Below are 22,096 nucleotides of genomic sequence, written 5' to 3'. Positions count from 1 at the left end.
TATATTCAATTGAATAGACTGCAAAGACAACATATTTAATGTTCACACTGAGAAACGTGTTGTTTTTTTTGCAAATAATCATTAACTTGGAATTTAATGGCAGCAACACATTGCAAAAAAGTTGGCACAGGGGCCTTTTTACCACTGTGTTACATGGCCTTTCCTTTTAACAACACTCAGTAAACGTTTGGGAACTGAGGAGACACATTTTTTAACTTTTCAGGTGGAATTCTCGAATTATGTCAATCGAGCGGGAAATAAAAGCGAAGTTTCCATGGACTCACAAAGACTAAAAAAAGTCATTTACTGGAGACACGGCACAGGATGAAGTTAAAAAGGTAGACTTTGAAAATCCCCGTCCCAGGGACGTACGGACTTCTGGAAATGCGTGTCCTTTTTTATTTTGATGCGTAAAAAGACACAAAAAGTGCTTTAACGCCAACAGTGAATGAAGAGAAAACAAATGTGTTTTTGTCTTACTTATGGATTGTGAATAATAGACAACATCTAAAAGAAAACGTTGTGAGTCTGACTCTTGCTTTCTTCAAACTGCCAACACAAGTTCCCAGATGGATAAGAAGCATCTTCTCTCAGGTGAACTGACAACCACCAGGGGAGCTCATTACTTCCACAACGTTACATTTACAGTCGTGGTCAAAAGTTTACATACACTTGTAACAAAAATGTAACTTAAAACATTTGTATGCACGTACAACACTTAAAACCTTCAGTATATCTGTATGTTGAATAAAATTATGGAATGTATTCAGCAAAAGCAATCAAACAATGAACTCATATAATCCACTTCAAGGAACTCTTCAAACTTAAAGTGTTTACAAAGTACAAAGAAGAAGAACCATGATAAACATTCTGAATTTAGTTGTGATAGAGTGATTGGAGCAAATACTTGTTGGTCACAAAAAACATTCATGAAGTTTGGTTCATTAATGCTCAATTTTTGTTGCATCTGACCACAAAATTTTCCTCCGGAAGGTCTTATCTTTGTCCATGTGATGTCAGATGAAACAAAAATGTAGCTGTTTAGCCACAATACCCAGCAATATGTTTGGAGGAGAAGAGATGAGGCCTTTAATCCAGGAATACCATTCCTACCGTCAGGCATGGTGGTGGTAGTATTATGTGCTCTGGGCCTGTTTTGCTGCCTATGGAACTGGTGCTTTACAGAGAGTAAAGGGGGCAATGAAAAGGGAGGATTCAGAACAACCTAAAACCATCAGCCCGGAGGTTGGGTCTTCGGCGCAGTTGGGTGTTCCAACAGGACAATGACCCCCAAACACACGTCAAAAGTGGTAAAGGCGTGGCTAAAATTAAGGTTTTAGAACGGCCTTCCCAAACTCCTGACAAATACGTGTGGACAATGCTGAAGAAACAAGTCCATGTCAGAAAACCAACACATTTAGCTGAACTGCACCAATTTTGTCAAGAGGAGTGGTCAAAAAATCAAGCAGAAGCTTGTGGATGGCTACCAAGAACTCCTTATTGCAGTGAAACTTGCCAAGGGACATGTAAGCAAATATTAACATTGCTGTATGTATACTTTTGACCCAGCACATTTTCAGTAGACCCATATTAAATTCATAAAAGAACCAAACTTCATGAATGTTTTTTGTGACCAACAAGTATGTGCTCCAATCACTCCATCACAAAAAAATAAGAGCTGTAGAAATGATTGGAAACTCAAGACAGCCATGACATTATGTTCTTTACAAGTGTATGTAAACTTTTGACCAAGTCTGTATATGGAAATGATTATGAAGGACACACTTGGTGCAGCACGGGCGGGGTTGAGTTTGAGACCCACTCCCCCCCAGACAAGTCTACTCACGAGACAAACTTCCCCAGCTCCACCTGGATGATGGCGTTTTGAAGGTGGACCTCCAGCAGCTGGGCCTCGGCTGAGCTCTGGCCCTCCTCGCTGGGCTTGCTGGCGTGAGGGGAGAAGATCCGCAGCATGCCCATGAAGCTGCCCACCACCACCTTGTCTGCAGAAGAGGGGAAAGTTCAACGTGTACAATCACTGGGGTTTTTGTCCATTTTCCGGGTTCGGTCCGAACCGTGTCCGCTGCCGCTGTTGTCCACGTCTCCCACACAGACGCACCCCTGGTCGAACTCCTCCCCCTCGCCAAGGGCTGCAGACCACCAGTCTCGTGCCTTGAACAGAGACATGGCGCCTCTGCTTGGACACGACAAACGGGGGAGCGGGTCACAACTCTTGTCGCGTGTCGCGGGATTACGGCGGGATCACCGCAAAACTGGTTACTTCCTGCCAGGAGCGTGCCTCGCCTCCGCTGACACCTGCGGCCAATAGGGAAGCAGCAGGACAGTCACGTGACCTCACAGGACAGTAAGACCGAGGAGAAGTGGGGCGGGGGGAGAAAGAAGCTTTAGTGCTGAGCAGGTGGAAAAGGCAACTAATCCGGGAAGACGCATTGTACTGACAGGAAGCTACATGGTTTTACTTTCATTTCATGCATGCAGACATTAAACATTAAGAAAACGGCAACAATGAGTTTTGTAAACATATATAAAATGTCATCCTTTCCAAATATAACTGTGGATAAGGAAATAATACAAAATGTTAGTGAATATCATTACCCAGGTGTCATTCTAGACCAGGAGTCGGGAACCTTTTTGGCTGAGAGAGCCAAGAAGCCAAATATTTTAAAATGTATTTACGTAAGGGCCATTTCTATATTTTTCGGAGTATAAGTCGCTCCGGAGTATAAGTTGCACCTGCCGAAAATGCATAAGAAGGAAAAAAACATATATAAGTCACACTGGAGTATAAGTCACATTTTTGGGGGAAATTTATTTGATAAAACCCAACACCAAGAATAGACATTTGAAAGGCAATTCAAAATAAATAAAGAATAGTGAACAACAGGCTGAATAAGTGTACGTTATATGACGCATAAATAACCAACTGAGAAGGTGCCTGGTATGTTAACATAAAATATTATGGTAAGAGTCATTCAAATAACTATAACATATAAAAATGCTATACGTTTACCAAACAATCGGTCACTCCTACTCGCTAAATCCCATGAAATCTTATACGTCTAGTCTCTTACGTGAATGAGCTAAATAATATTATCTGATATTTTACGGTAATGTGTTAATAATTTCACACATAAATCGCTCCTGAGTAGGGTTGGGTATCGTTTGAATTCGAACGATTCCGATTCTGATTCTTTGTTTCGATTCCGATTCCTGACAATTCTCGATTCTGATTCTTCTTGTACAATGTGTTTGACAGGTAGTCCCTGTAAGGTGATATGTATTTTGGGTTGAGAGTTTTCACCATATCCCTGCAAACATAAACAAACATGTAATGTTGCAGTTACTGTTTAGCCCAGTATCCATTAGCTTAGCTCTTAACGTTGTTGCTTAACCGACCTAAATGTTGGAGATTCCACCTCTGAAAAGGGACAGTCTTTTGACTATGTGTGCAGTGACCTTTCTGTGGCACTCTTCCGTCTGTGGCACCGACATTTTCCCCATTGCCGCTACAGTGAACGTAGTACGCTGAGCACATCGCGGAGCCTGGCTAGCAGGTTGTAAATTGTCTATGAAAAAATACGCGGGCTAATTTGTTAGCTGCCTCAACGTTGGCGCAAAACACATTATTAATTGCATATATATTGTTTTACTTACCGGATTCGGACTGCAAACTTTTGAACAATTCCGGAAGAATCGGAAAGTTAGTCCCGGTTCCAATCGATACCCAACCCTACTACTGAGTATAAGTCGCACCCCCGGCCAAACCATGAAAAAAAATGCGACTTATAGTCCAAAATATACGGTAATATTTTTTTAACTCTGAACACAACTAAACGCATGCATTTTTAAGTAGGACCAACATTTCAAGAGTATAATAGGTCTCTTATTCTTTGTAATAACATTGTTATTCTGAAGCTAACCCTGCAGCGAAGCGGGGTGTTGCCAGGATCGCCCTCGAAATAAGCGACAGGTGCGTAGATGGCCCACCTGGGCCTTGTTATCTAATCACCTGTCGCTCTGTTATAAGCAGCAGCCAGGAGGAGAGACGGGGTTGGAGCTGGAGCCAGAGCGCGAGCGAGAACGAAAGAGGAATTCAGCACCACAGTTTGCTCACAATAAACAATGTGAAGTGAAGTGAATTATATTTATACAGCGCTTTTTCTCTAGTGACTCAAAGCGCTTTACATAGTGAAACCCAATACCTAATTTTTACATTAAACCAGTGTGAGTGGCACTGTGAGCAGGTGGGTAAAGTGTATTGCCCAAGGACACAACGGCAGTGACTAGGGAGGCTGAAGCGGGGATCGAACCTGCAACCCTCAAGTTGCTGGCACGGACGCTCTACCAACCGAGCTATACCGCCCCAATGATAATAATAAATAATATAATATATATAATATATTATATATATATGAATAATATAAATATATTCTACATATATTCTACATTTAAGTACAGTCAAAGAACATATGCATTACACTGTTTATACAGTCTGATGGCTGTCGGTATGAAGGACCTCCTGTGTCGTTCCGTGTTACAATTTGGGAGACTGAGACTTCCACTGAACGTGCTCATTCTCTCCGTAAGGTCCTAGTGTAGTGGGTGGGAGGTATTGTCCATAATGGCTAGGAGTTTAGCTAGACTTCTTCTCTCTGACACCACCGCCAGAGAGTCTAGCTGTGCATGCATATGAAAAATAGTGACAGAGAATATGGACAATTCAACCCTTAACTCAACAATGAGTAGTGTTATGTGTGTGTATATGTGTAAATATATGAACACTGAAAATCAAGTATTAATTTTATTTGTGTGTATATATATATATATATATATATCCATCCATCCATCCATTTTCTACCGCTTATTCCCTTTGGGGTCGCGGGGGCGCTGGTGCCTATCTCAGCTACAATCGGGCGGAAGGCGGGGTACACACATATATATATATATATATATATATATATATATACACATAGCTAGAATTCACTGAAAGTCATTTCTTATATATATATATATATATATATATATATATATATATATATATATATATATATATATGAAATACTTGCCTCTTAACTACGCCCCCAACCACGAGACCCCCACCCCCCACCCCACTGGGTGTGAGTTTTCCTTGCCCTTATGTGGGCCCACCTAGGATGTCGTAGTGGTTTGTGTTGTGGTTTGTGCAGCCCTTTGAGACACTAGTGATTTAGGGCTATATAAGTAAACATTGATTGATTGATTGTCATTGCACATTGTACTTATTATTTTATTGCATGATTTTTGTACCCCTTTAATTTAAGTAGCCAGGGACTGCAGATGGAAATGAGCTATAGTCAGCTGCAGAACATATCTGTCTTTAAGCTTAATGTCCCATCTTAATGTGCATTCCATCCATCCATTTCCTACCGCTTGTCCCTTCAAAAAAAATACTCAACTAAACAGCGTGTGGTAGTATTCATGTATAAAAGAGTTGCCTAAGACAGATAGGAACATGTACTACTAAGATATTCGAAGGTTGACTTTGTGGTTTGAGCGTGTGAAAAAGGTGAAGTTTAAAATGTGAAGTGGCGGTACAGACACAGGTGTGTTAGCTGGATGCTAACTAGCGGACTTTGCGAGCTAATTAGCGACTTCCGCGAGTTATCCGGTGGCCACTCAGCAGGACAAATGTTTTTCTCTTACCTCCCGGCTCCAAATCAACTCCGGCGATAGCTTTAGGCGTGTCGCTGGTCCTTGTTGTGCTTGAAATCACATTCGTCGCCGTCTGGAAGCCATCGTCCTGTTGTCATGGCACTGACGCTCAGCTACTGGGGGGAAGCGGGCTGCAGTGCGCATGACCGAAAAAGAGATGCATGATGGGAACTTGAGTTTTAAAGCATAACACATTCACACTGGCTTTGGTAGTTTAGAGGTCAGTATATTGAATGGTAATATATATATATATGTGTATATATATATATATATATATATATATATATATATATATATATATATATATATATATATATATATATATATATATATATATATACATATATATATATATACATATATATATATATGTATATATATATATATATATATATATATATATATATATATATATATATATATATATATATATATATATATATATATATATATATTCATTTATTTATTTATTTTTTTTTTTTTAAGTTTTAAAATATATAAGTTTTAAAGTGTAACACATTCACACTGGCTTTAGTAGCTTGGAGCAGTGGTCCCCAACCACCGGGCCGCAGAAGAATTTTTTATAAAAAAAATAAAAAATAAAAAAAATGTATTATTATTTTTTTTAAATTAAATCAACATAAAAAACACAATATACACTTCCAAATAGTGCACCAACCTTAAAAAAAACTCCCTTTTTCATGACAGAAACGTCCCTTTTTCATGACAAAGAAGAAAAAAAAAAAAAAAAAGAAAAAGGACACCCCCCCGGGCCGCGGGAAAAAATTATTAAGCGTTGACCGGTCCGCGGATACAAAAAGGTTGGGGACCACTGGCTTAGAGGTCATTGTATTGAATTGTTATGTGTGTATATATATATATATATATATATATAAATATACATATATATGTGTGTGTGTGTATGTATATATACTATATATGCGTGTTTATATGTATATATTTGTGTATATGTATATGTGTGTTTATATATATATATATATATATATATATATATATATATACACATATATATGTATACATATATACATATGTGTATGTATATATACCATATATATGCGTGTTTATATGTATATATTTGTGTATATGTATATCTGTGTTTATATATACTATATATATATATATATGTGTGTTTATTTGTATATATGTGTGTGTGTGTATATATATATATATATTAGGGCTGGGCAACGATTAAAAATTGTAATCGAAGTTAATCGCACTATTTCTCCGATTAATCGCGATTAACTGCATTGTATACACAAAGCCCAATAATGAATTCAAAAGTAGTGTGTAGTCCACCTTTATTGGAATATTCTCCCACATGAACAAAAGCGCCAAAACATTTGTTGTGCAAACACAATTTAAATCAGTCCTTGTTAAACAGTAGCAGTTAAATAGCATATTTTATGAAAATCAACTCAAAAAATGTAAATACAAACATTTAAGCTTATTGCCACTGCCAGAGTATTTAAGTTGTCCTCTTTGTTATGGAAAATAAATATAATCTACATACAAATCTCTGAGCCACAATCATAACATCTGAACAGGCAACTTCTGAGGTAACAGCAGAAACCTTTTTTTTATCAGGGATCTTATGTTCCAAAAACCTATATTACAGGTAGTGGGCTGTTTTAGGGAATTTTTGATCAAATTATCCGTAGTAGCAATATTAATAATGTTGTGTTTATTCTGCGTAGTGCACTTAAAATAATTAAGACCATATCTAGGAATTGATATGATGGGAATTTTCCGATTGTTTGCTTGGTGCTTTGATAAACTGAACGCATCATATATCTGGTACTATATTGGGATGTTATGAGGCAGGGAAAAAAAAACTACCCTACCCAGCATGCAACAGGAGTGGCGAGCATGTGCGGTAGCCCGGTATAGGTTGTGTGTCGCCATGACATCATCTTGTATGTTGTGATATGCACGCTCTGAAAGTAAACGTTAAGAACTCAGCCAACACGCCTCATCCGCATTATTCATAAATAGACAGACAACACAAATACTCCGCTGCTTCACAGGCCGCTGGATGTAGCCGGCAAAGTATTCCCATGCTAGCTAGCCGGTCTAGCAAGCACGCTTCATTCAGTCCAAAACGGCCCGATCTATCCACATTCAGAATTGTCTGGCGGTCGTAAGTGATCCCGGAGTGACCACGCTGTAATCCAGCCATGAAATTTGCAGAATTGTCCGTTATTTTTGCCCAATGTTCCATCTTTACCAAGAGCTCCTCCACGCCGAAGCCCGTCCGGGCGTCGCCATCTTGTTAAGAAAAGGCGTTAACAGAATAAAAGCATGTAAACAACATACGCAAATGTGCGATAAAATAATTGTCGGCGTTAATAGAGTGATGAATTAACTCGTAATTAACGCATTAATTTGCCCACCCCTAATATATATATATATATATATATATATATATATATATATATATATACACTGTATATATATGTTTATATATATATATGTATGTGTCTGTATATGTATATGTCTATATACTATATATATTTATATATATGTGTGTGTGTGTATATGTATATGTGTATGTATATATACTATATATATATATATGTGTGTGTGTATATGTTTATGTGTATGTGTATATACTATATATATATGTGTGTGTATATGTATATGTGTATGTATATATATGTGTGTGTGTGTGTGTGTGTGTGTGTGTGTGTGTGTGTGTGTGTGTGTGTGTGTGTGTGTGTGTGTGTGTGTGTGTGTGTGTGTGTGTGTGTGTGTGTGTGTGTGTGTGTGTGTATATGTGTATGTATATATACTATATATATATATATATATATGGATGTGTATATGTGTATGTATATATATATACGTGTGTGTGAGTGTGTGTGTGTATATGTGTATATGTATATATACTATATATATATATATATGGGTGTGTATATGTGTATGTATATATATGTGTGTGTGTGTGTGTGTGTGTGTGTGTGTGTGTGTGTGCGTGTGTGTGTGTGTGTGTGTGTGTGTATATATACATGTGTAACCCTAAGCCCCGTTTTTGTTTTTATTATTAAATGTATGTATTTATTCTACCTCCTTTGTTTTGTCTCTTATATTTACTTTTGTTTTCTCAACAAGTTTTATTTTTATGAGGATTGTCTTTCATTTGATTAATTTCATTATGCTGTGTCAATTGCTCTAGCTGAATGGTTACGTACGAAAAGGGCCTTAGTTTTTGTATATTGTATGGAAAACCGTTCAATTAAATAAATGAAACAAAAAGAACCGGAAGTGGCTGTTGAGAGATAAAACAAGAACAGAGTGGTGTTATGTTTTGCGGTTATATATCAAACCAGTTTGATCTATGGTCACCTAGTCTGTCTGAGGCAGGATACAACACAACACTATTGTCCCAAAAAGTGATTCTCTGCCAAAAATGTACTCCCGCTGCTGGAGCGTGCACCGCTTGTTAAAGCTGCACTGCTTGTTAAAGGGGTTTCTGTCAAGAAAGTGTTAAAAACAAGCCTGATTTGTGTATATATATATTTTTTTTTTCAAACCAGCACTGCTAAAATAACTATAGATTAACTGCAAATATATCTGTTGACATACAGTTATTAATTTTTAAATGTTAATGCCTTTTTTGTCAAAGAAAAACCCTTGTTTTTTATTGGCAAAAAGACAAAATATGCATTATTCCCCCCCAAAAAAATTTCCAACTCGAACATTTGATGTAAATTATTTGGAGTCCTAAATGGGTAAATATTTTGTAATAACATTGCTTTTGATACATTATTTTTTTTTTTAAGAATGACAAAGAAATCTGACTAAAAGTGTCAGGGATCCATAGGGCCCCCACTTATAAAAAGTGCTAAAAAATAAGTCATTTATTTTAATTATTTTAACACTTAAATATCTATAGATCAATGTCAGATCCATTCATTGCGGTAAAAAAAAAATGTATGCCCTTTTTTTAATAAAGAAAAAAACTAAATGTTTTTTATGGCAAAAATACAAAATATGTCATATTCTCCCCAAATGTTCTTTATTTTAATCATACAGTTTAAAACCTTATCAAACGATATGAAACCATGTGTTAATTACAAAGATTATTATATATTGAACACATGAACCTTAGGCACATCCTATTATACATCACATTTCAAGATGAATTTTGATGCGAAACGTTTGCACATTTGAATAATATCTTGGGCTTTTGAAAGCTGTATACAAGGGTACTTTGAATCATAGTACTGTTTAATACCCAAGTAGCAGACGGAGTACAAAGATGGGCAACGTAACCAAACTGTTCATTTCAAAACAAACTTTGATGCAAAATGTTTACACATTTTAAAAATAATATCTTAGGCTTTTGAAAGTGATATACAAGGTTACTTTGAATCATGGTACTGTTTAATACCCAGATAGCAGAAGGAGTTCAAAGATGGGCAACATGTTTAGAAGAAAATAAAGTTAATGAGTAATATGTCTCAACACATGCTATTATATATCACATTTTAAGACGAATTTTGATGCAAAACGTTTTAAATAATATCTTGGGCTTTTAAAATTCCATATACAAAGCTACTTTGAATCATGGTACTGTTTAATACCCAAGTAGCAGACAGAGTACAAAGATGGGCAACGTTACCAATCTGTTCATTTCAAAACAAACTTTGATGCAAAATGTTTACACATTTTAAAAATAATATTTTGGGCTTTTGAAAGTGATATATAAGGATACTTTGAATCATGGTACTGATTAATACCCACATAGCAGAAGGAGTACAGAGATGGGCAACATGTTAAGAAGAAAAGAAAGTTAATGAGTAATATGTCTTAACACATCCTATTATATATCACATTTTAAGACGAATTTTGATGCAAAACATTTCAAATAATATCTTGGGCTTTTAAAAAGCCATATACAAAGCTACTTTGAATCATGGTACTGTTTAATATCTAAGTAGCAGACGGAGTTAACAAAGATGGGCAACGTAACCAAACTGTTCATTTCGAAACAAACTTTGATGCAAAATGTTTACACATTTTAAATAATATCTTGGACTTTTGAAAGTGATATACAAGGGTACTTTGAATCATGGTACTGTTTAATACCCACATAGCAGAAGGAGTACAAAGATGGGCAACCTGTTTAGAAGAAAAGAAAGTTAATGAGTAATATGTCTTAACACATCCTATTATATATCACATTTTAAGACGAATTTTGATGCAACATGTTTCAAATAATATCTTGGGCTTTTAAAAAGCCATATACAAAGCTACTTTGAATCATGGTACTGTTTAATACCCAAGTAGCAGACGGAGTTAACAAAGATGAGCAACGTAACCAAACTTAAACTTTGAAGGGTAAGACATGATGAAATTGCCAAACCATAACTTAGAATGGTACGCCAAGTAGCTACATAAATGGTGGGCAAACTTTTCGGCTGAGGAACCACATTGGTTTTTGAAAATTAACAGACGTGCCGGGCGAGCACATGGCTCATCTTAAAACATACCTTATGTGTTGGAACTAAGAGTGGACTACTCAAACATGGGCTGTTTAAATCATAACAATTCTATTTTCAACTATATGAAAACAAAGAAACTCTATTTTAAATGGTATTAAAGGGTAGACCCTTACATTTGCGTTTAGCGGGAGGGGTGTTGTTGATCATTTTTTGTTGCCACTGCATCCAAGTCTAGTACCAGTTTTTTTGGGGGTTTTTTTGTGGCATTTCTCAAAACAGATATTTGCTCAATTCTGTTTTCATATTTGGCGGGCCGGATGAAATGGACCAACGGGCCAGATGTGGCCCCCGGGCCGTAGTTTGCCCACCCCTGAGCTATAATGCAGAGGACTGAACATAAAGTTTATCTCCAGAAGTAATTGTATAATATGGATTTACTTACTTATGGGACTGCAAACTGGATTTGATGCTCCAAAGAGTTGGTGAACTTTACTTTAAATATAAAGAAAAATGAGGGCTCGTCCGGGATTTAAACCCGGGACCTCTCGCACCCTAAGCGAGAATCATACCCCTAGACCAACGAGCCATATGTTCCAAACGTTAACATTCTTTAAATAAAATTGATGCCACGTACACTGTGGAAGTCTCATTATGCTGGGAAGAAACTGCACAATACTGCTGCCTACAGACCATTTAGTGTATTACAGCTGCTTTAAAGCGAACTGCTAAGAGAACTTTCCTGGAAATATAACAAAAAATTAGAAGTTAGACAAAGAATAAGATGCATTATAGCAGATGTGCGGCGGCCAATTTGATTGTTTTCATTTTCAAAAACAATACAATATATAGACTTTTATTATTTATTTTATTTATTTTTTACCTTTAAGACTCTCCTCAAGTTTGGTACTGTCTCAGTCATAAAAATGTGAACAAATATTTATAATATCGCTTACTGATCAGACTTTTTTTTTTTTAATACTTTTTTATGTTTTATGCCCTTTTTGTTAATGAAAACCCAGTTGTTTTAATTAAAAAAAAACACACAAATTATATATATATATATATATATATATATATATATATTTATATATATATATATATATATATATATATATATATATTTATATATATATATATATATATATATATATATATATATATAAATATAATAAAGTAAAATTAGCCTTAAAAATGTCAATAATTTATAACAATGTTGATTTTGAGTCGTTATTCATATTTTAAACTGTAGTTAATAATAATAATAATAAAATCCCACTGAACTTCTTAGGGATACTAAAGTGTCAAAAATAAAAGTGTTAAAAAATATATATTTATAACATTTTTTTTTTACTTCCAATGCTTAAAATTTGAGATTAAATTGAGTGCAATCGGTTGATTATAAGTTTTTATTGTTCTATTATTTTTTTGTTTTTTTTAATGCTGTTTTTGTAAGAGAACATTTTAGTTTTCTTGATAGAAGACACAAAAGAAATAAAACCCCTTTTTTTATGGCAAACACAAAAAAATTCAATATTTCCCCCCAAAAAATTTTTTAAAAAAATTTTTGTTTTCCCACGCTTGTCCGTCGATATAAATTTGGAGTATTTATTTGATTATTTGTTTATGTTTTGTGCACTTTTTGTTCGTGAAAACCCTTTTTTTTTAATGAAAATAAAAACAAAAAATTACAAATTACGTAATCAAAAAAGTGTATCATATATGTGAAGTACATGGAGCTTTAAAATGTCAATAATTTAAAACAACATTGATTTGTAGTTATTATTCATATATGTTTTTTAAAGTTTTAACAAAAAAACGCAAATTACGTTAAAATAAAAGTGTAATATTTATGTGAAGTAAAAGGAACTTTAAAAATGTCAATAATTTAACACAACATTGATTTGTAGTTATTATTCATATTTTTTAAAAATGGTTTTAATTTAAAAAAAAAACACACAAAATACGTTCAAATAAAAAGTGTAATATTTATATGAAGTAAAATGAGCTTTAAAAATGTAAATAATTTAAAACAACATTGATTTTGAGTCGTTATTCATATTTTAAGCATTAGTTAATAATAATAATAAAATCCCACTAAACTTCTCAGGGATCCTAAAGCGTCCCACTCATAAAAGTGTTAAAAAAATGTTTATATATATATATATATATATATATATATATATATATATATATATATATATATATATATATATATATATATATATATATATATATATATATATATATATATATAAATGTTTTACATCCAACACTTAAAATTTGAGATTACATTTAGTGCAATCCGTTGATTATAAGTTTTTATTGTTTTGTTATTTTTTGTTTTTTTTAATGTTGTTTTTGTAAGAGAACATTTTAGTTTTCTTTATAAAAGACACAAAAGAAACAAAACCCTTTTTTTATGGCAAACACAAAAAATGCAATATTTCCCCCCCAAAAAATTATTTAAAAATTATTATTTTTCCCACGCTTGTCAGTTGATATAAATTTGGAGTATTTATTTAATTATTTGTTTATGTTTTGTGCACTTTTTGTTCATGAAAATAAAAGCAAAAAATTACAAACTACGTAATAAAAAAAGTGTACAATATATGTGAAGAAAATGGAGCTTTAAAAATGTCAATAATATAAAAAAACATTGATTTGTAGTCATTATTCATATTTTTAAATAAAAGGGGTTTTAATTAAAAAAAAAACGCAAATTACGTTAAAATAAAAGTGTAATATTTATGTAAAATAAAAGGAGCCTTAAAAATGTTAATAATTTAAAACAACATTGATTTTGAGTCGTTATTCATATTTTAAGCATTAGTTAAAAATAATAATAATACAATTCCACTAGACTTTTCAGGGATCCTAAAGTGTCCCACTCATAAAAGTGTTAAAAAAATATATATTTCACTTTTTTTTTACTTCCAACACTCAAAATTTGAGATTAAATTTAGTGCAATCGGCTGATTTAAGTTTTTATTGTTTTGTTATTTTTTTGTTTTTTTTCAATGTTGTTTTTGTAAGAAAACATTTTAGTTTCTTTATAGAAGACACAAAAGAAACAAAACCCCTTTTTTTATGCCAAAGACAAAAAAAATCAATATTTCCCTCCCAAAAAATTATTAAAAAAATATTTTTTTTCCCACGCTTGTCCATCGATATAAATTTGGAGTATTTATTTAATTATTTGTTTATGTTTTGTGCACTTTTTATTCATGAAAACACAGTTTTTTTAATGAAAATAAAAGCAAAAAATTACAAACTACGTAATAATAAAGTGTACAATATATGTGAAGTAAATGGAGCTTTAAAAATTTCAATAATTAAAACAACATTTATTTGTAGTTATTATTCATATTTTAATCAATAGTTAAATAAAATCTGCAGTAAACTAAAGTAGGGCTCATCCAGGAAAATACCGCCGCCCACAGACCATTTAGTGTACTACAGCAGCTTTAAAGCGGACTGCTAAGAAAACGTTGATGAAAAGATACAAAAATATCATATAAAATAATATATCCATCCATCCATTTTCTACCGCTTATTCCCTTTTTGGGGTCGCGGGGGGCGCTGGCGCCTATCTCAGCTACAATAATATAAAGTTTTAATTTTATTTGTTTACGTTGTATGCCCCTTTTAATACAAAACCCAAAAAGCAGTGAAGTTGTCACGTTGTGTAAATGATCAATAAAAAGAGAAAACGATGATTTGAAAATCCTTTTCAACTTATATTCAATTGAATAGACTTCAAAGACAAGGTATTTCAGGTTCACACGGGTAGAAAAAATTTATTTTTTTGCAAATATTAGCTCATTTGGGGCCTGCAATATGTTTGAAAAAAGCTGGCACAAGTGGGAAAAAAGACAGAGGAAGTGGAGGAATGCTCATAAAACACTTATTTGGAACATCCCACATGTGAACAGGCTAATTGGGAACAGGTGAGTGCCATGATTGGGTATAAAAGCAGCTTCACAAACAAGGACGGGGCGCGGGTCACCACTTTGTCAACAAATGCCTGAGCAAATTGTTTAAGAACAACATTTCTCAAGCAGCTACTGCAAGGAATTTCGGGATTTCACCATCTACAGTCCGTAATATCATCAAAGGGTCCCTTGGATCCCTCAGGCGGTACTGCATCAAAAAGCCACATCAGTGTGTAAAGGATATCACCACATGGGCTCAGCAACACTTCAAAAAACCTCTGTCAGTAACTACAGTTGGTCGCTACATCTGTAAGTGCAAGTTAAAACTCTACTATGCAAAGCCAAAGCCATTTATCCGGAAACTTTGCCGCCTTGACTGGGCCCGAGCTCATCCAAGATGGACTGATGCAAAGTGGAAAAGTGTTCTGTGGTCTGAGAGGTCCACATTGCAATTTGTTTTCGGAAACTGTGGACGCCGTGTCCTCCGGACCAAAGAGGGAAAGAACCATCCGGATTGTTCTAGGCGCAAAGTGTAAAAGCCAGCATGTGTGATGGTATAGGGGTGTACTAGTGCCCAAGGCATGGGTAACTTACACATCTGTAAAAGGTACATACAGGTTTTGGAGCAACATTATCATGGACGCCCCTGCTTATTTCAGCAAGACAATGCCAAGTTACGTGTTACAACAGCGTTGCTTCGTAGGAAAGGAGTGCGGGTACTAGACTGGCCTGCCTGTAATCCAGACCTGTCTCCGATTGAAAATGTGTGGTGCAATATGAAGCCTAAAATAGCACAACAGAGACTGTTGAACAACTTAAGCTTTACATCAAGCAAGAATGGGAAATAATTACACCTGAAAAGCTTCAACAATGTGTTTCCTCAGTTCCCAAACTGAGATTTGATGCTCCAAAGAGTTGGTGAACTCTACATTATTTTATTTTCTTTAAAAGGAGGGCTCGTCCGGGATTTGAACCCGGGACCTCTCGCACCCTAAGCGAGAATCATACCCCTAGACCAACGAGCCATGCGAAATGATACATTTTAACAGAATTGATGCCACGTAGTACAGTGGAAGTCTTATTATGCTGGGAAGAAACTGCACAATACCGCCGCCTACAGACCATTTAGTGTATTACAGCTGCTTTAAAGCAGACTGCGAAGAGAACTTTCCTGAAAAGATTCACAAAATATAAGTTAGACAAAGAATAAGATGCATTATAGCAGCGGTGCGGAGGCCAATTTGATAGTTTTCATTTTAAAAAACAATACAATATATACACTTTTATTTTATTTTTAACCTTTAGGGCAGGGGCGTCACTAGACCTAATACTGTACTGGGGCACACCTGGGGCACAAATAATTAATGTGAGCGTGCAAAGAGCGCAAGCAAAAACATTTTTAGCACTTATTTATCATAAAAAATACATAAATAGTGCTTTAAACTATGAAATCATAGCAGATTATGTGTTATGGATCTTTGATTAACCACCTGAAATTAACTAATGCATTTGACCTACTTGTGCACTTTTTTACTCCCGACTTCTAAACTGCTACTGGTAAAAGCAAAAAGGAAGAGCAATGCATCTTTTTGAAATATATATTGCAGTAATCATCTGCAAATTTAACATCTACAAAAGTAAAACAAAAAATAAAGCACACCTACATCTCTGGGTTCTTTTATATGATTTAATTTCCATTTATGGCAATGTGGCTAATCCTATTTCAGATACACAAAACTATAAAATATACACAAAACAATAAAGCCACAGTAGTAGAATAAATGAACAACTGTTGTGTGGCTAGCTAGCTAGGACTTCACTTACTCTCTCATTCCTGCTGCTTCATCCCTGCTGCAGGCGAATAACTTTCTGATATCCATCTAGGAGTTACAGTTTGAGTCAAATCAAAATCAAAATAATGTAATTAACAAATTGTTGTTGGCTAACGTTACCTACCACAGCAGTGATTCGCACCCCCTCCCCCCCCCCCTCTCTCTCTCTCAACCAAGTCTCGATCCACACGTGCATAAATTACCATATTAATTAGCCATGTGCTCATTGTTACGTGGAGTGAATACAGTAGCAATCAATTACCATACTAAGTAGTATGTGCGATGTTGTCTATGTTATGTAGACTTAAAACTCTGAAGCGTTTTTTTTTATTGGTGAAATTTTTACTGGGGCACTGCAGATCAACAGTGGGGCACGTGCCCCAGGGAAATCTGTCTGGCGACGCCCCTGCTTTAGGGTTCTCCTCAAGTTTGGTCCCGTCGCAGTGATAAAAATGTAAAAAAATATGTCATCTAATATTTATTTTTTTCTCACGCTTATCTGTACAATACAAAGTGGAAGTATTTATTTAATTACCTTTTATGTTTTATAAGCGGTAGAAATGGATGGATGTTCATAAAAAACTCGTTTTGAATGAAAAAAAACACACAAAAGTACGCAATAAAGAAAAGCGTTGTGTCAAATCAATCCGTTTATTGCTTTGTTATTTTTTTGTTTGTTGCATGCTGTTGTTGTCATAGAACATTTTAGTTTTTCTCTATAGACACAAAAAAGAAACACAACCCTGTTTTTTTTATAGCAAAAACAAAACAATGTAATATTCCCCCCTCAAAAAAAATATTAAAAAGTGGATTTTTTTTTTAATGAGAATTGGAGCCTTGATTCAGTCATTGTTATAAGTAAACCTTTGCATAACATTGCATCTTTGTTAAAACTAAAGAAAAAAAAGAAAGAAAAATGATTAACCTCAAGGAAAGAATAACATAAAATGTGAAAAAATGTGTCATCTAATATTAAACTCTTATCGGTTTCATACAAAGTTAGAGTTTTTATTTTTATTATTTGTTATGTTTTATGCCCTTTTGTTAATGAAAACCCCGGTTTTAAAAAAAAACCCAAAAAAACACCATTACTTTGTTATTTTTGTTTGTTTCATGCTGTTTTTGTAAGAGAATATTTAAGTTTTGTTTTATAGTACACACAAAAAAGAAACAAAATCCTGGAATTTTTTTATGGGAAACACAAAAAAAGAAGCAATGTTTCCCCCCCCCCCCAAAAAATATTAAAAAATGGATTTGTTGATGAGAATTGGAGCCTTGATTCAGTCATTGTTATAAGTACACCTCTGCATGACATTGTATATTTGTTAAAACTAATGAAAAAAAAGAAAGGAAAAGGATTAAACTCAAGGAAAAACTAACATTAAAATGTTAAAAAATGTGTCATCTAATATTTATTTTTTTCTAACTCTTATCTGTCCATACAAAGTTGGAGCTTTCATTTGATTATTTTTTATATTTTATGCAATTTTTGTTCATGAAAAAACTTTTTTTTTTTAATGGAAAAAACAACAACACAAATTACGTTAAAATAAAAAGTGTAATATTTATGTGAAGTAAAAGGAGCCTTAAAAATGTCAATGATTTATAACAACATTGATTTGGAGTCGTTATTCATATTTTAAGCAGTAATTAATAATAATAATAAAATCCCACTAAACTTCTCAGGGATCCTAAACTGTCCCACTCATAAAAGTGTTAAAAAAAACAACATACCATTTTTTTTTTACTTTAAACGCCTAAATGTCGAGATCAACTTTAGCTCAATCTGTCGTTTCTAAGTTTTTATTGTTTTGTTATTTTTTTAGTTTTTTTGTTTGTTTCATGCCGTTTTTGTAAGAGAACATTTTAATAGAACACACAAAAAAAGAAAAAAAAAACTGTTTTTTTATGGCAAACACAAAACAATGCAATATCCCCCCCCCACCCCAAAAAATATTAAAAAATGTATTTGTTGATGAGAATTGGAGCCTTGATTCAGTTATTGTTATAAGTACACCTCTGCATGACATTGTATCTTTGTTAAAACTAATGGGGAAAAAAAACCTCAAGGAAAGAATAACATAAAAATTTCTTCATATATATTTTTTTCTCCATACAAAATTGTAGTTTTTATTTTATTATTTTTTATGTTTTATGCGATTTTTTTTCATGAAAACCCAGTTTTTTTAATGAAAAAACCCAGACATAAATTATGTTTAAAAAAAAAAGGAGCCTTAAAAATGTCAATAATTTACAACATTGATTTTGAGTTGTTATTCATATTTTAAGCAGTAGTTAATAATAATAATAAAATCCCACTAAACTTCTCAGGGATCCTAAATCGTCACACTCATAAAAGTGTTAAAAAAACACACATTTATATATATATATATATATATATATATATATATATATATATATATATATATATATATATATATTACTTCAAATGCTTAAATCTCGAGATCAATCCGTCGATTATAAGTTTTTATTATTTTGTTATTTTTTTAGTTGTTTTTTTTGTTAGTTTCATGCATTTTTTTTATAGAACACAAAAAAGAAACAAAACCCTGTTTTTTATGGCAAACACAAAACAACGCAACATTCCCCCACCCAAAAAACAATTAAAAACATATTTTTTTGTAACGCTTATCTTTCAATATAAAGTTGGAATATTTATTTAATTATTTGTTAATGTTTTATGCGCTTTTTGTTCTTAAAAACTTTGTTTTTGATGAAAAAAAAAAAAATGAAAAAAATCTGTGAAGGCACCATTAATGCTAAAAGGTTTTGGAGCAACGTTATCATGGACGCCCCTGCTTATTTCAGCAAGACAATGCCAAGCCACGTGTTACAACATCGTGGCTTCGTAGTAAAAGAGTGCGGGTACTAGACTGGCCTTCCTGTAGTCCTGACCTGTCTCCCATTGAAAATCTATGGCACAATATGAAGCCTAAATGGAGACCCCGGACTGTTGAACAACCTAAAGCTGTACATCAAGCAAGAATGGGAAATAATTCCACCTGAAAAGCTTCAAAAATTGGTTTCCTCAGTTCCCAAACCTTTACTGAGTGTTGTTAAAAGGAAAGGCCATGTAAACAGTGGTAAAAATTCCCCGTGACAACTTTTTTGCAATGTGTTGCTGCCATTAAATCCTAAGTTAATGATTATTTCTGTTTTCATATTTGGCGGGTCGGATGTGGATGTTCATAAAGTTTATCTCCAGAAGTATTTGAACTTTAAATTATTTTTTTTTTTTTAAAAAGGAGGGCTCGTCCGGGATTTGAACCCGGGACCTCTCGCACCCTAAGCGAGAATCATACCCCTAGACCAACGAGCCATGTATGCAACTGATATCATTTTTTAAAGAGAATTGATGCCACGTTAACAGTGGAAACGTCATTGTGCTGGGAAGAAACTGCACAATACCGCCATCTACAGACCATTTAATGTATTACAGCTGCTTTAAAGCGGACTGCGAAGAAAACTTTCCTGAAAGGATACAAAAAATAGAAGTTAGACAAAGAATAAGATGCATTATAGCAGAGGCGCTGCGGCCAATTTAATAGTTTTCATTTTCAAAAACAATACAATATATACACTTTTATTTATTTATTTTTTTTTCAAGTTTGGTCCCGTCGTAGTGATGAAAATGCGAAAAAATATGTCAACTATTATTCATTTTTTTCTCACGCTTATCTGTCGATACAAAGTTGGAATTTTTATTTATTTACTTTTTTGTTTTATAAGCGGTAAAAAAATGGATGGATGGATGTTTTATGCTGTTTTTGTTCATAAAAAACTGTTTGAATGAAAAAAACAACACAAAGTACGTAATGAAAAAATATCCTTTTTTTTTCAACCTCCCCTCAAGTTTGGTCCCGGGGTCCCAGTCTTAGTCTTCAACATTTTAAAAACTACCCATATACAAAAGTTATCATGTCTTGATCAAAAACTTTAATTTACTTTTTTTTATTTTAATATTGTATGCCCTTTTTATTGACAAAAACACAACAATTTTGACTACTCACCCCCCAAAAATGAAAGTAAAATATTTGATGTGAAGTCATCAGAGACTCACATAGGTCAATATTTCCTAGCAACATTGATTTTGATTCATTATTATTTTTTTAACAATGCCATTTAAAAAAAAAATGGCAGTAAAAAAAGTGTTAAAAATAAATCATACATTATATGATCAGGCCGTCAATTATAAAAAAAAATGTTGTTCAATCTTTATGGATGTTTTGTGTTCTAGGCTGTTTTTGTGATAGAAAATTGTGTTTTTCATAGCATACAAAAACAAGAAAAATGAAAAACATTTAATTTTTTGTGTTTTTTATGGTGTTTTTGTGATAGAAAAAATTTGTTTTTCATAGCACACAAAAACAATAAAAATTAAAAAGGAAACTTTTAATTTTTGTGTGTTTTATGCTGCTTTTGTGATGTAAAATTATTTTTCATAGCACACAAAAACAGGAATAATTAAAAAGAAAGCCTTTCATTTTTGTGTGTTTTATGGTGTTTTTGTGATGGAAAATTGTTTTTCGTAGCACACAAAACCAGGAAAAATGTAAAAGAAAACCTTTCGTTTTTTTGTGTGTTTTATGCTGTTTTTGTGATCGAAAATTGTTTTTCGTAGCACACAAAACCAGGAAAAATGAAAAAGAAAACCTTTCGTTTTTTGTGTGTTTTATGCTGTTTTTGTGATAGAAAATTATTTTTCATTGCACACAAAAACAGGGAAGAAGAAAAAGAAAACCTTTTATTTTTTGTGTTTTATGCAGTTTTTGTGATAGAAAATTGTGTTTTTCATAGCACACAAAAACAGGAAAAATTAAAAAGAAAACCTTTCATTTTCTGTGTGTGTTATGCTGTTTTTGTGATAGAATTTTGCGTTTTTCATAGCACACAAAAACAGGAAAAATTAAAAACATTTTATTTTTTGTGTTTTTAATAGTGTTTCTGTGATAGAAAATTGTGTTTTTCGTAGCACACAAAAACAGTAAAAATTAAAAAGGAAACTTCTCATTTTGTGTGTTTTATGCTGTTTTTGTGATGCAAAATTATTTTTCATAGCACACAAAAACAGGAACAATTAAAAAGAAAGCCTTTAATTTTGTGTTTTATGGTGTTTTTGTGATGGAAAATGGTT

At 33.5% G+C, this 22,096-nt stretch overlaps 1 protein-coding gene and 3 non-coding genes across 5 annotated transcripts in view; all 4 read right to left on the bottom strand.

Annotated features, from left to right (window-relative positions):
* The window catches only part of bbs9 (Bardet-Biedl syndrome 9), a 327,542-nt gene extending 321,708 nt beyond the window's left edge, over nucleotides 1–5,834 (bottom strand). For both annotated transcript variants that reach the window (XM_061915390.1, XM_061915391.1), the window contains exons 1-3: nucleotides 5,704–5,834; nucleotides 2,076–2,316; nucleotides 1,847–2,003 (exon numbers count right to left, since the gene is read on the bottom strand). In XM_061915390.1, the coding sequence (XP_061771374.1) occupies nucleotides 1,847–2,003; nucleotides 2,076–2,187 (269 nt within the window). In that variant the 5' untranslated portion in view covers nucleotides 2,188–2,316; nucleotides 5,704–5,834. The remainder of the gene's footprint in view (nucleotides 1–1,846; nucleotides 2,004–2,075; nucleotides 2,317–5,703) is intronic.
* Nucleotides 5,835–11,691: 5,857 nt separating this feature from the next.
* trnap-agg (transfer RNA proline (anticodon AGG)) lies at nucleotides 11,692–11,763 on the bottom strand. Its single transcript has one exon. It is a non-coding gene; the product is annotated as a tRNA-Pro (tRNA).
* Nucleotides 11,764–16,062: 4,299 nt separating this feature from the next.
* Nucleotides 16,063–16,134, bottom strand: trnap-agg (transfer RNA proline (anticodon AGG)). Its single transcript has one exon. It is a non-coding gene; the product is annotated as a tRNA-Pro (tRNA).
* Nucleotides 16,135–20,209: 4,075 nt separating this feature from the next.
* Nucleotides 20,210–20,281, bottom strand: trnap-agg (transfer RNA proline (anticodon AGG)). Its single transcript has one exon. It is a non-coding gene; the product is annotated as a tRNA-Pro (tRNA).
* Between the last annotated feature and the right edge of the window lie 1,815 nt (nucleotides 20,282–22,096).

This window comes from Nerophis ophidion, linkage group LG11 (genome assembly GCF_033978795.1).
Source record: "Nerophis ophidion isolate RoL-2023_Sa linkage group LG11, RoL_Noph_v1.0, whole genome shotgun sequence".
In the NCBI taxonomy this organism is placed as follows: Eukaryota; Metazoa; Chordata; class Actinopteri; order Syngnathiformes; family Syngnathidae; genus Nerophis; species Nerophis ophidion.
Note: the sequence above shows the minus strand (reverse complement) of the source record. Positions and strands in the feature narration are given on the sequence as shown.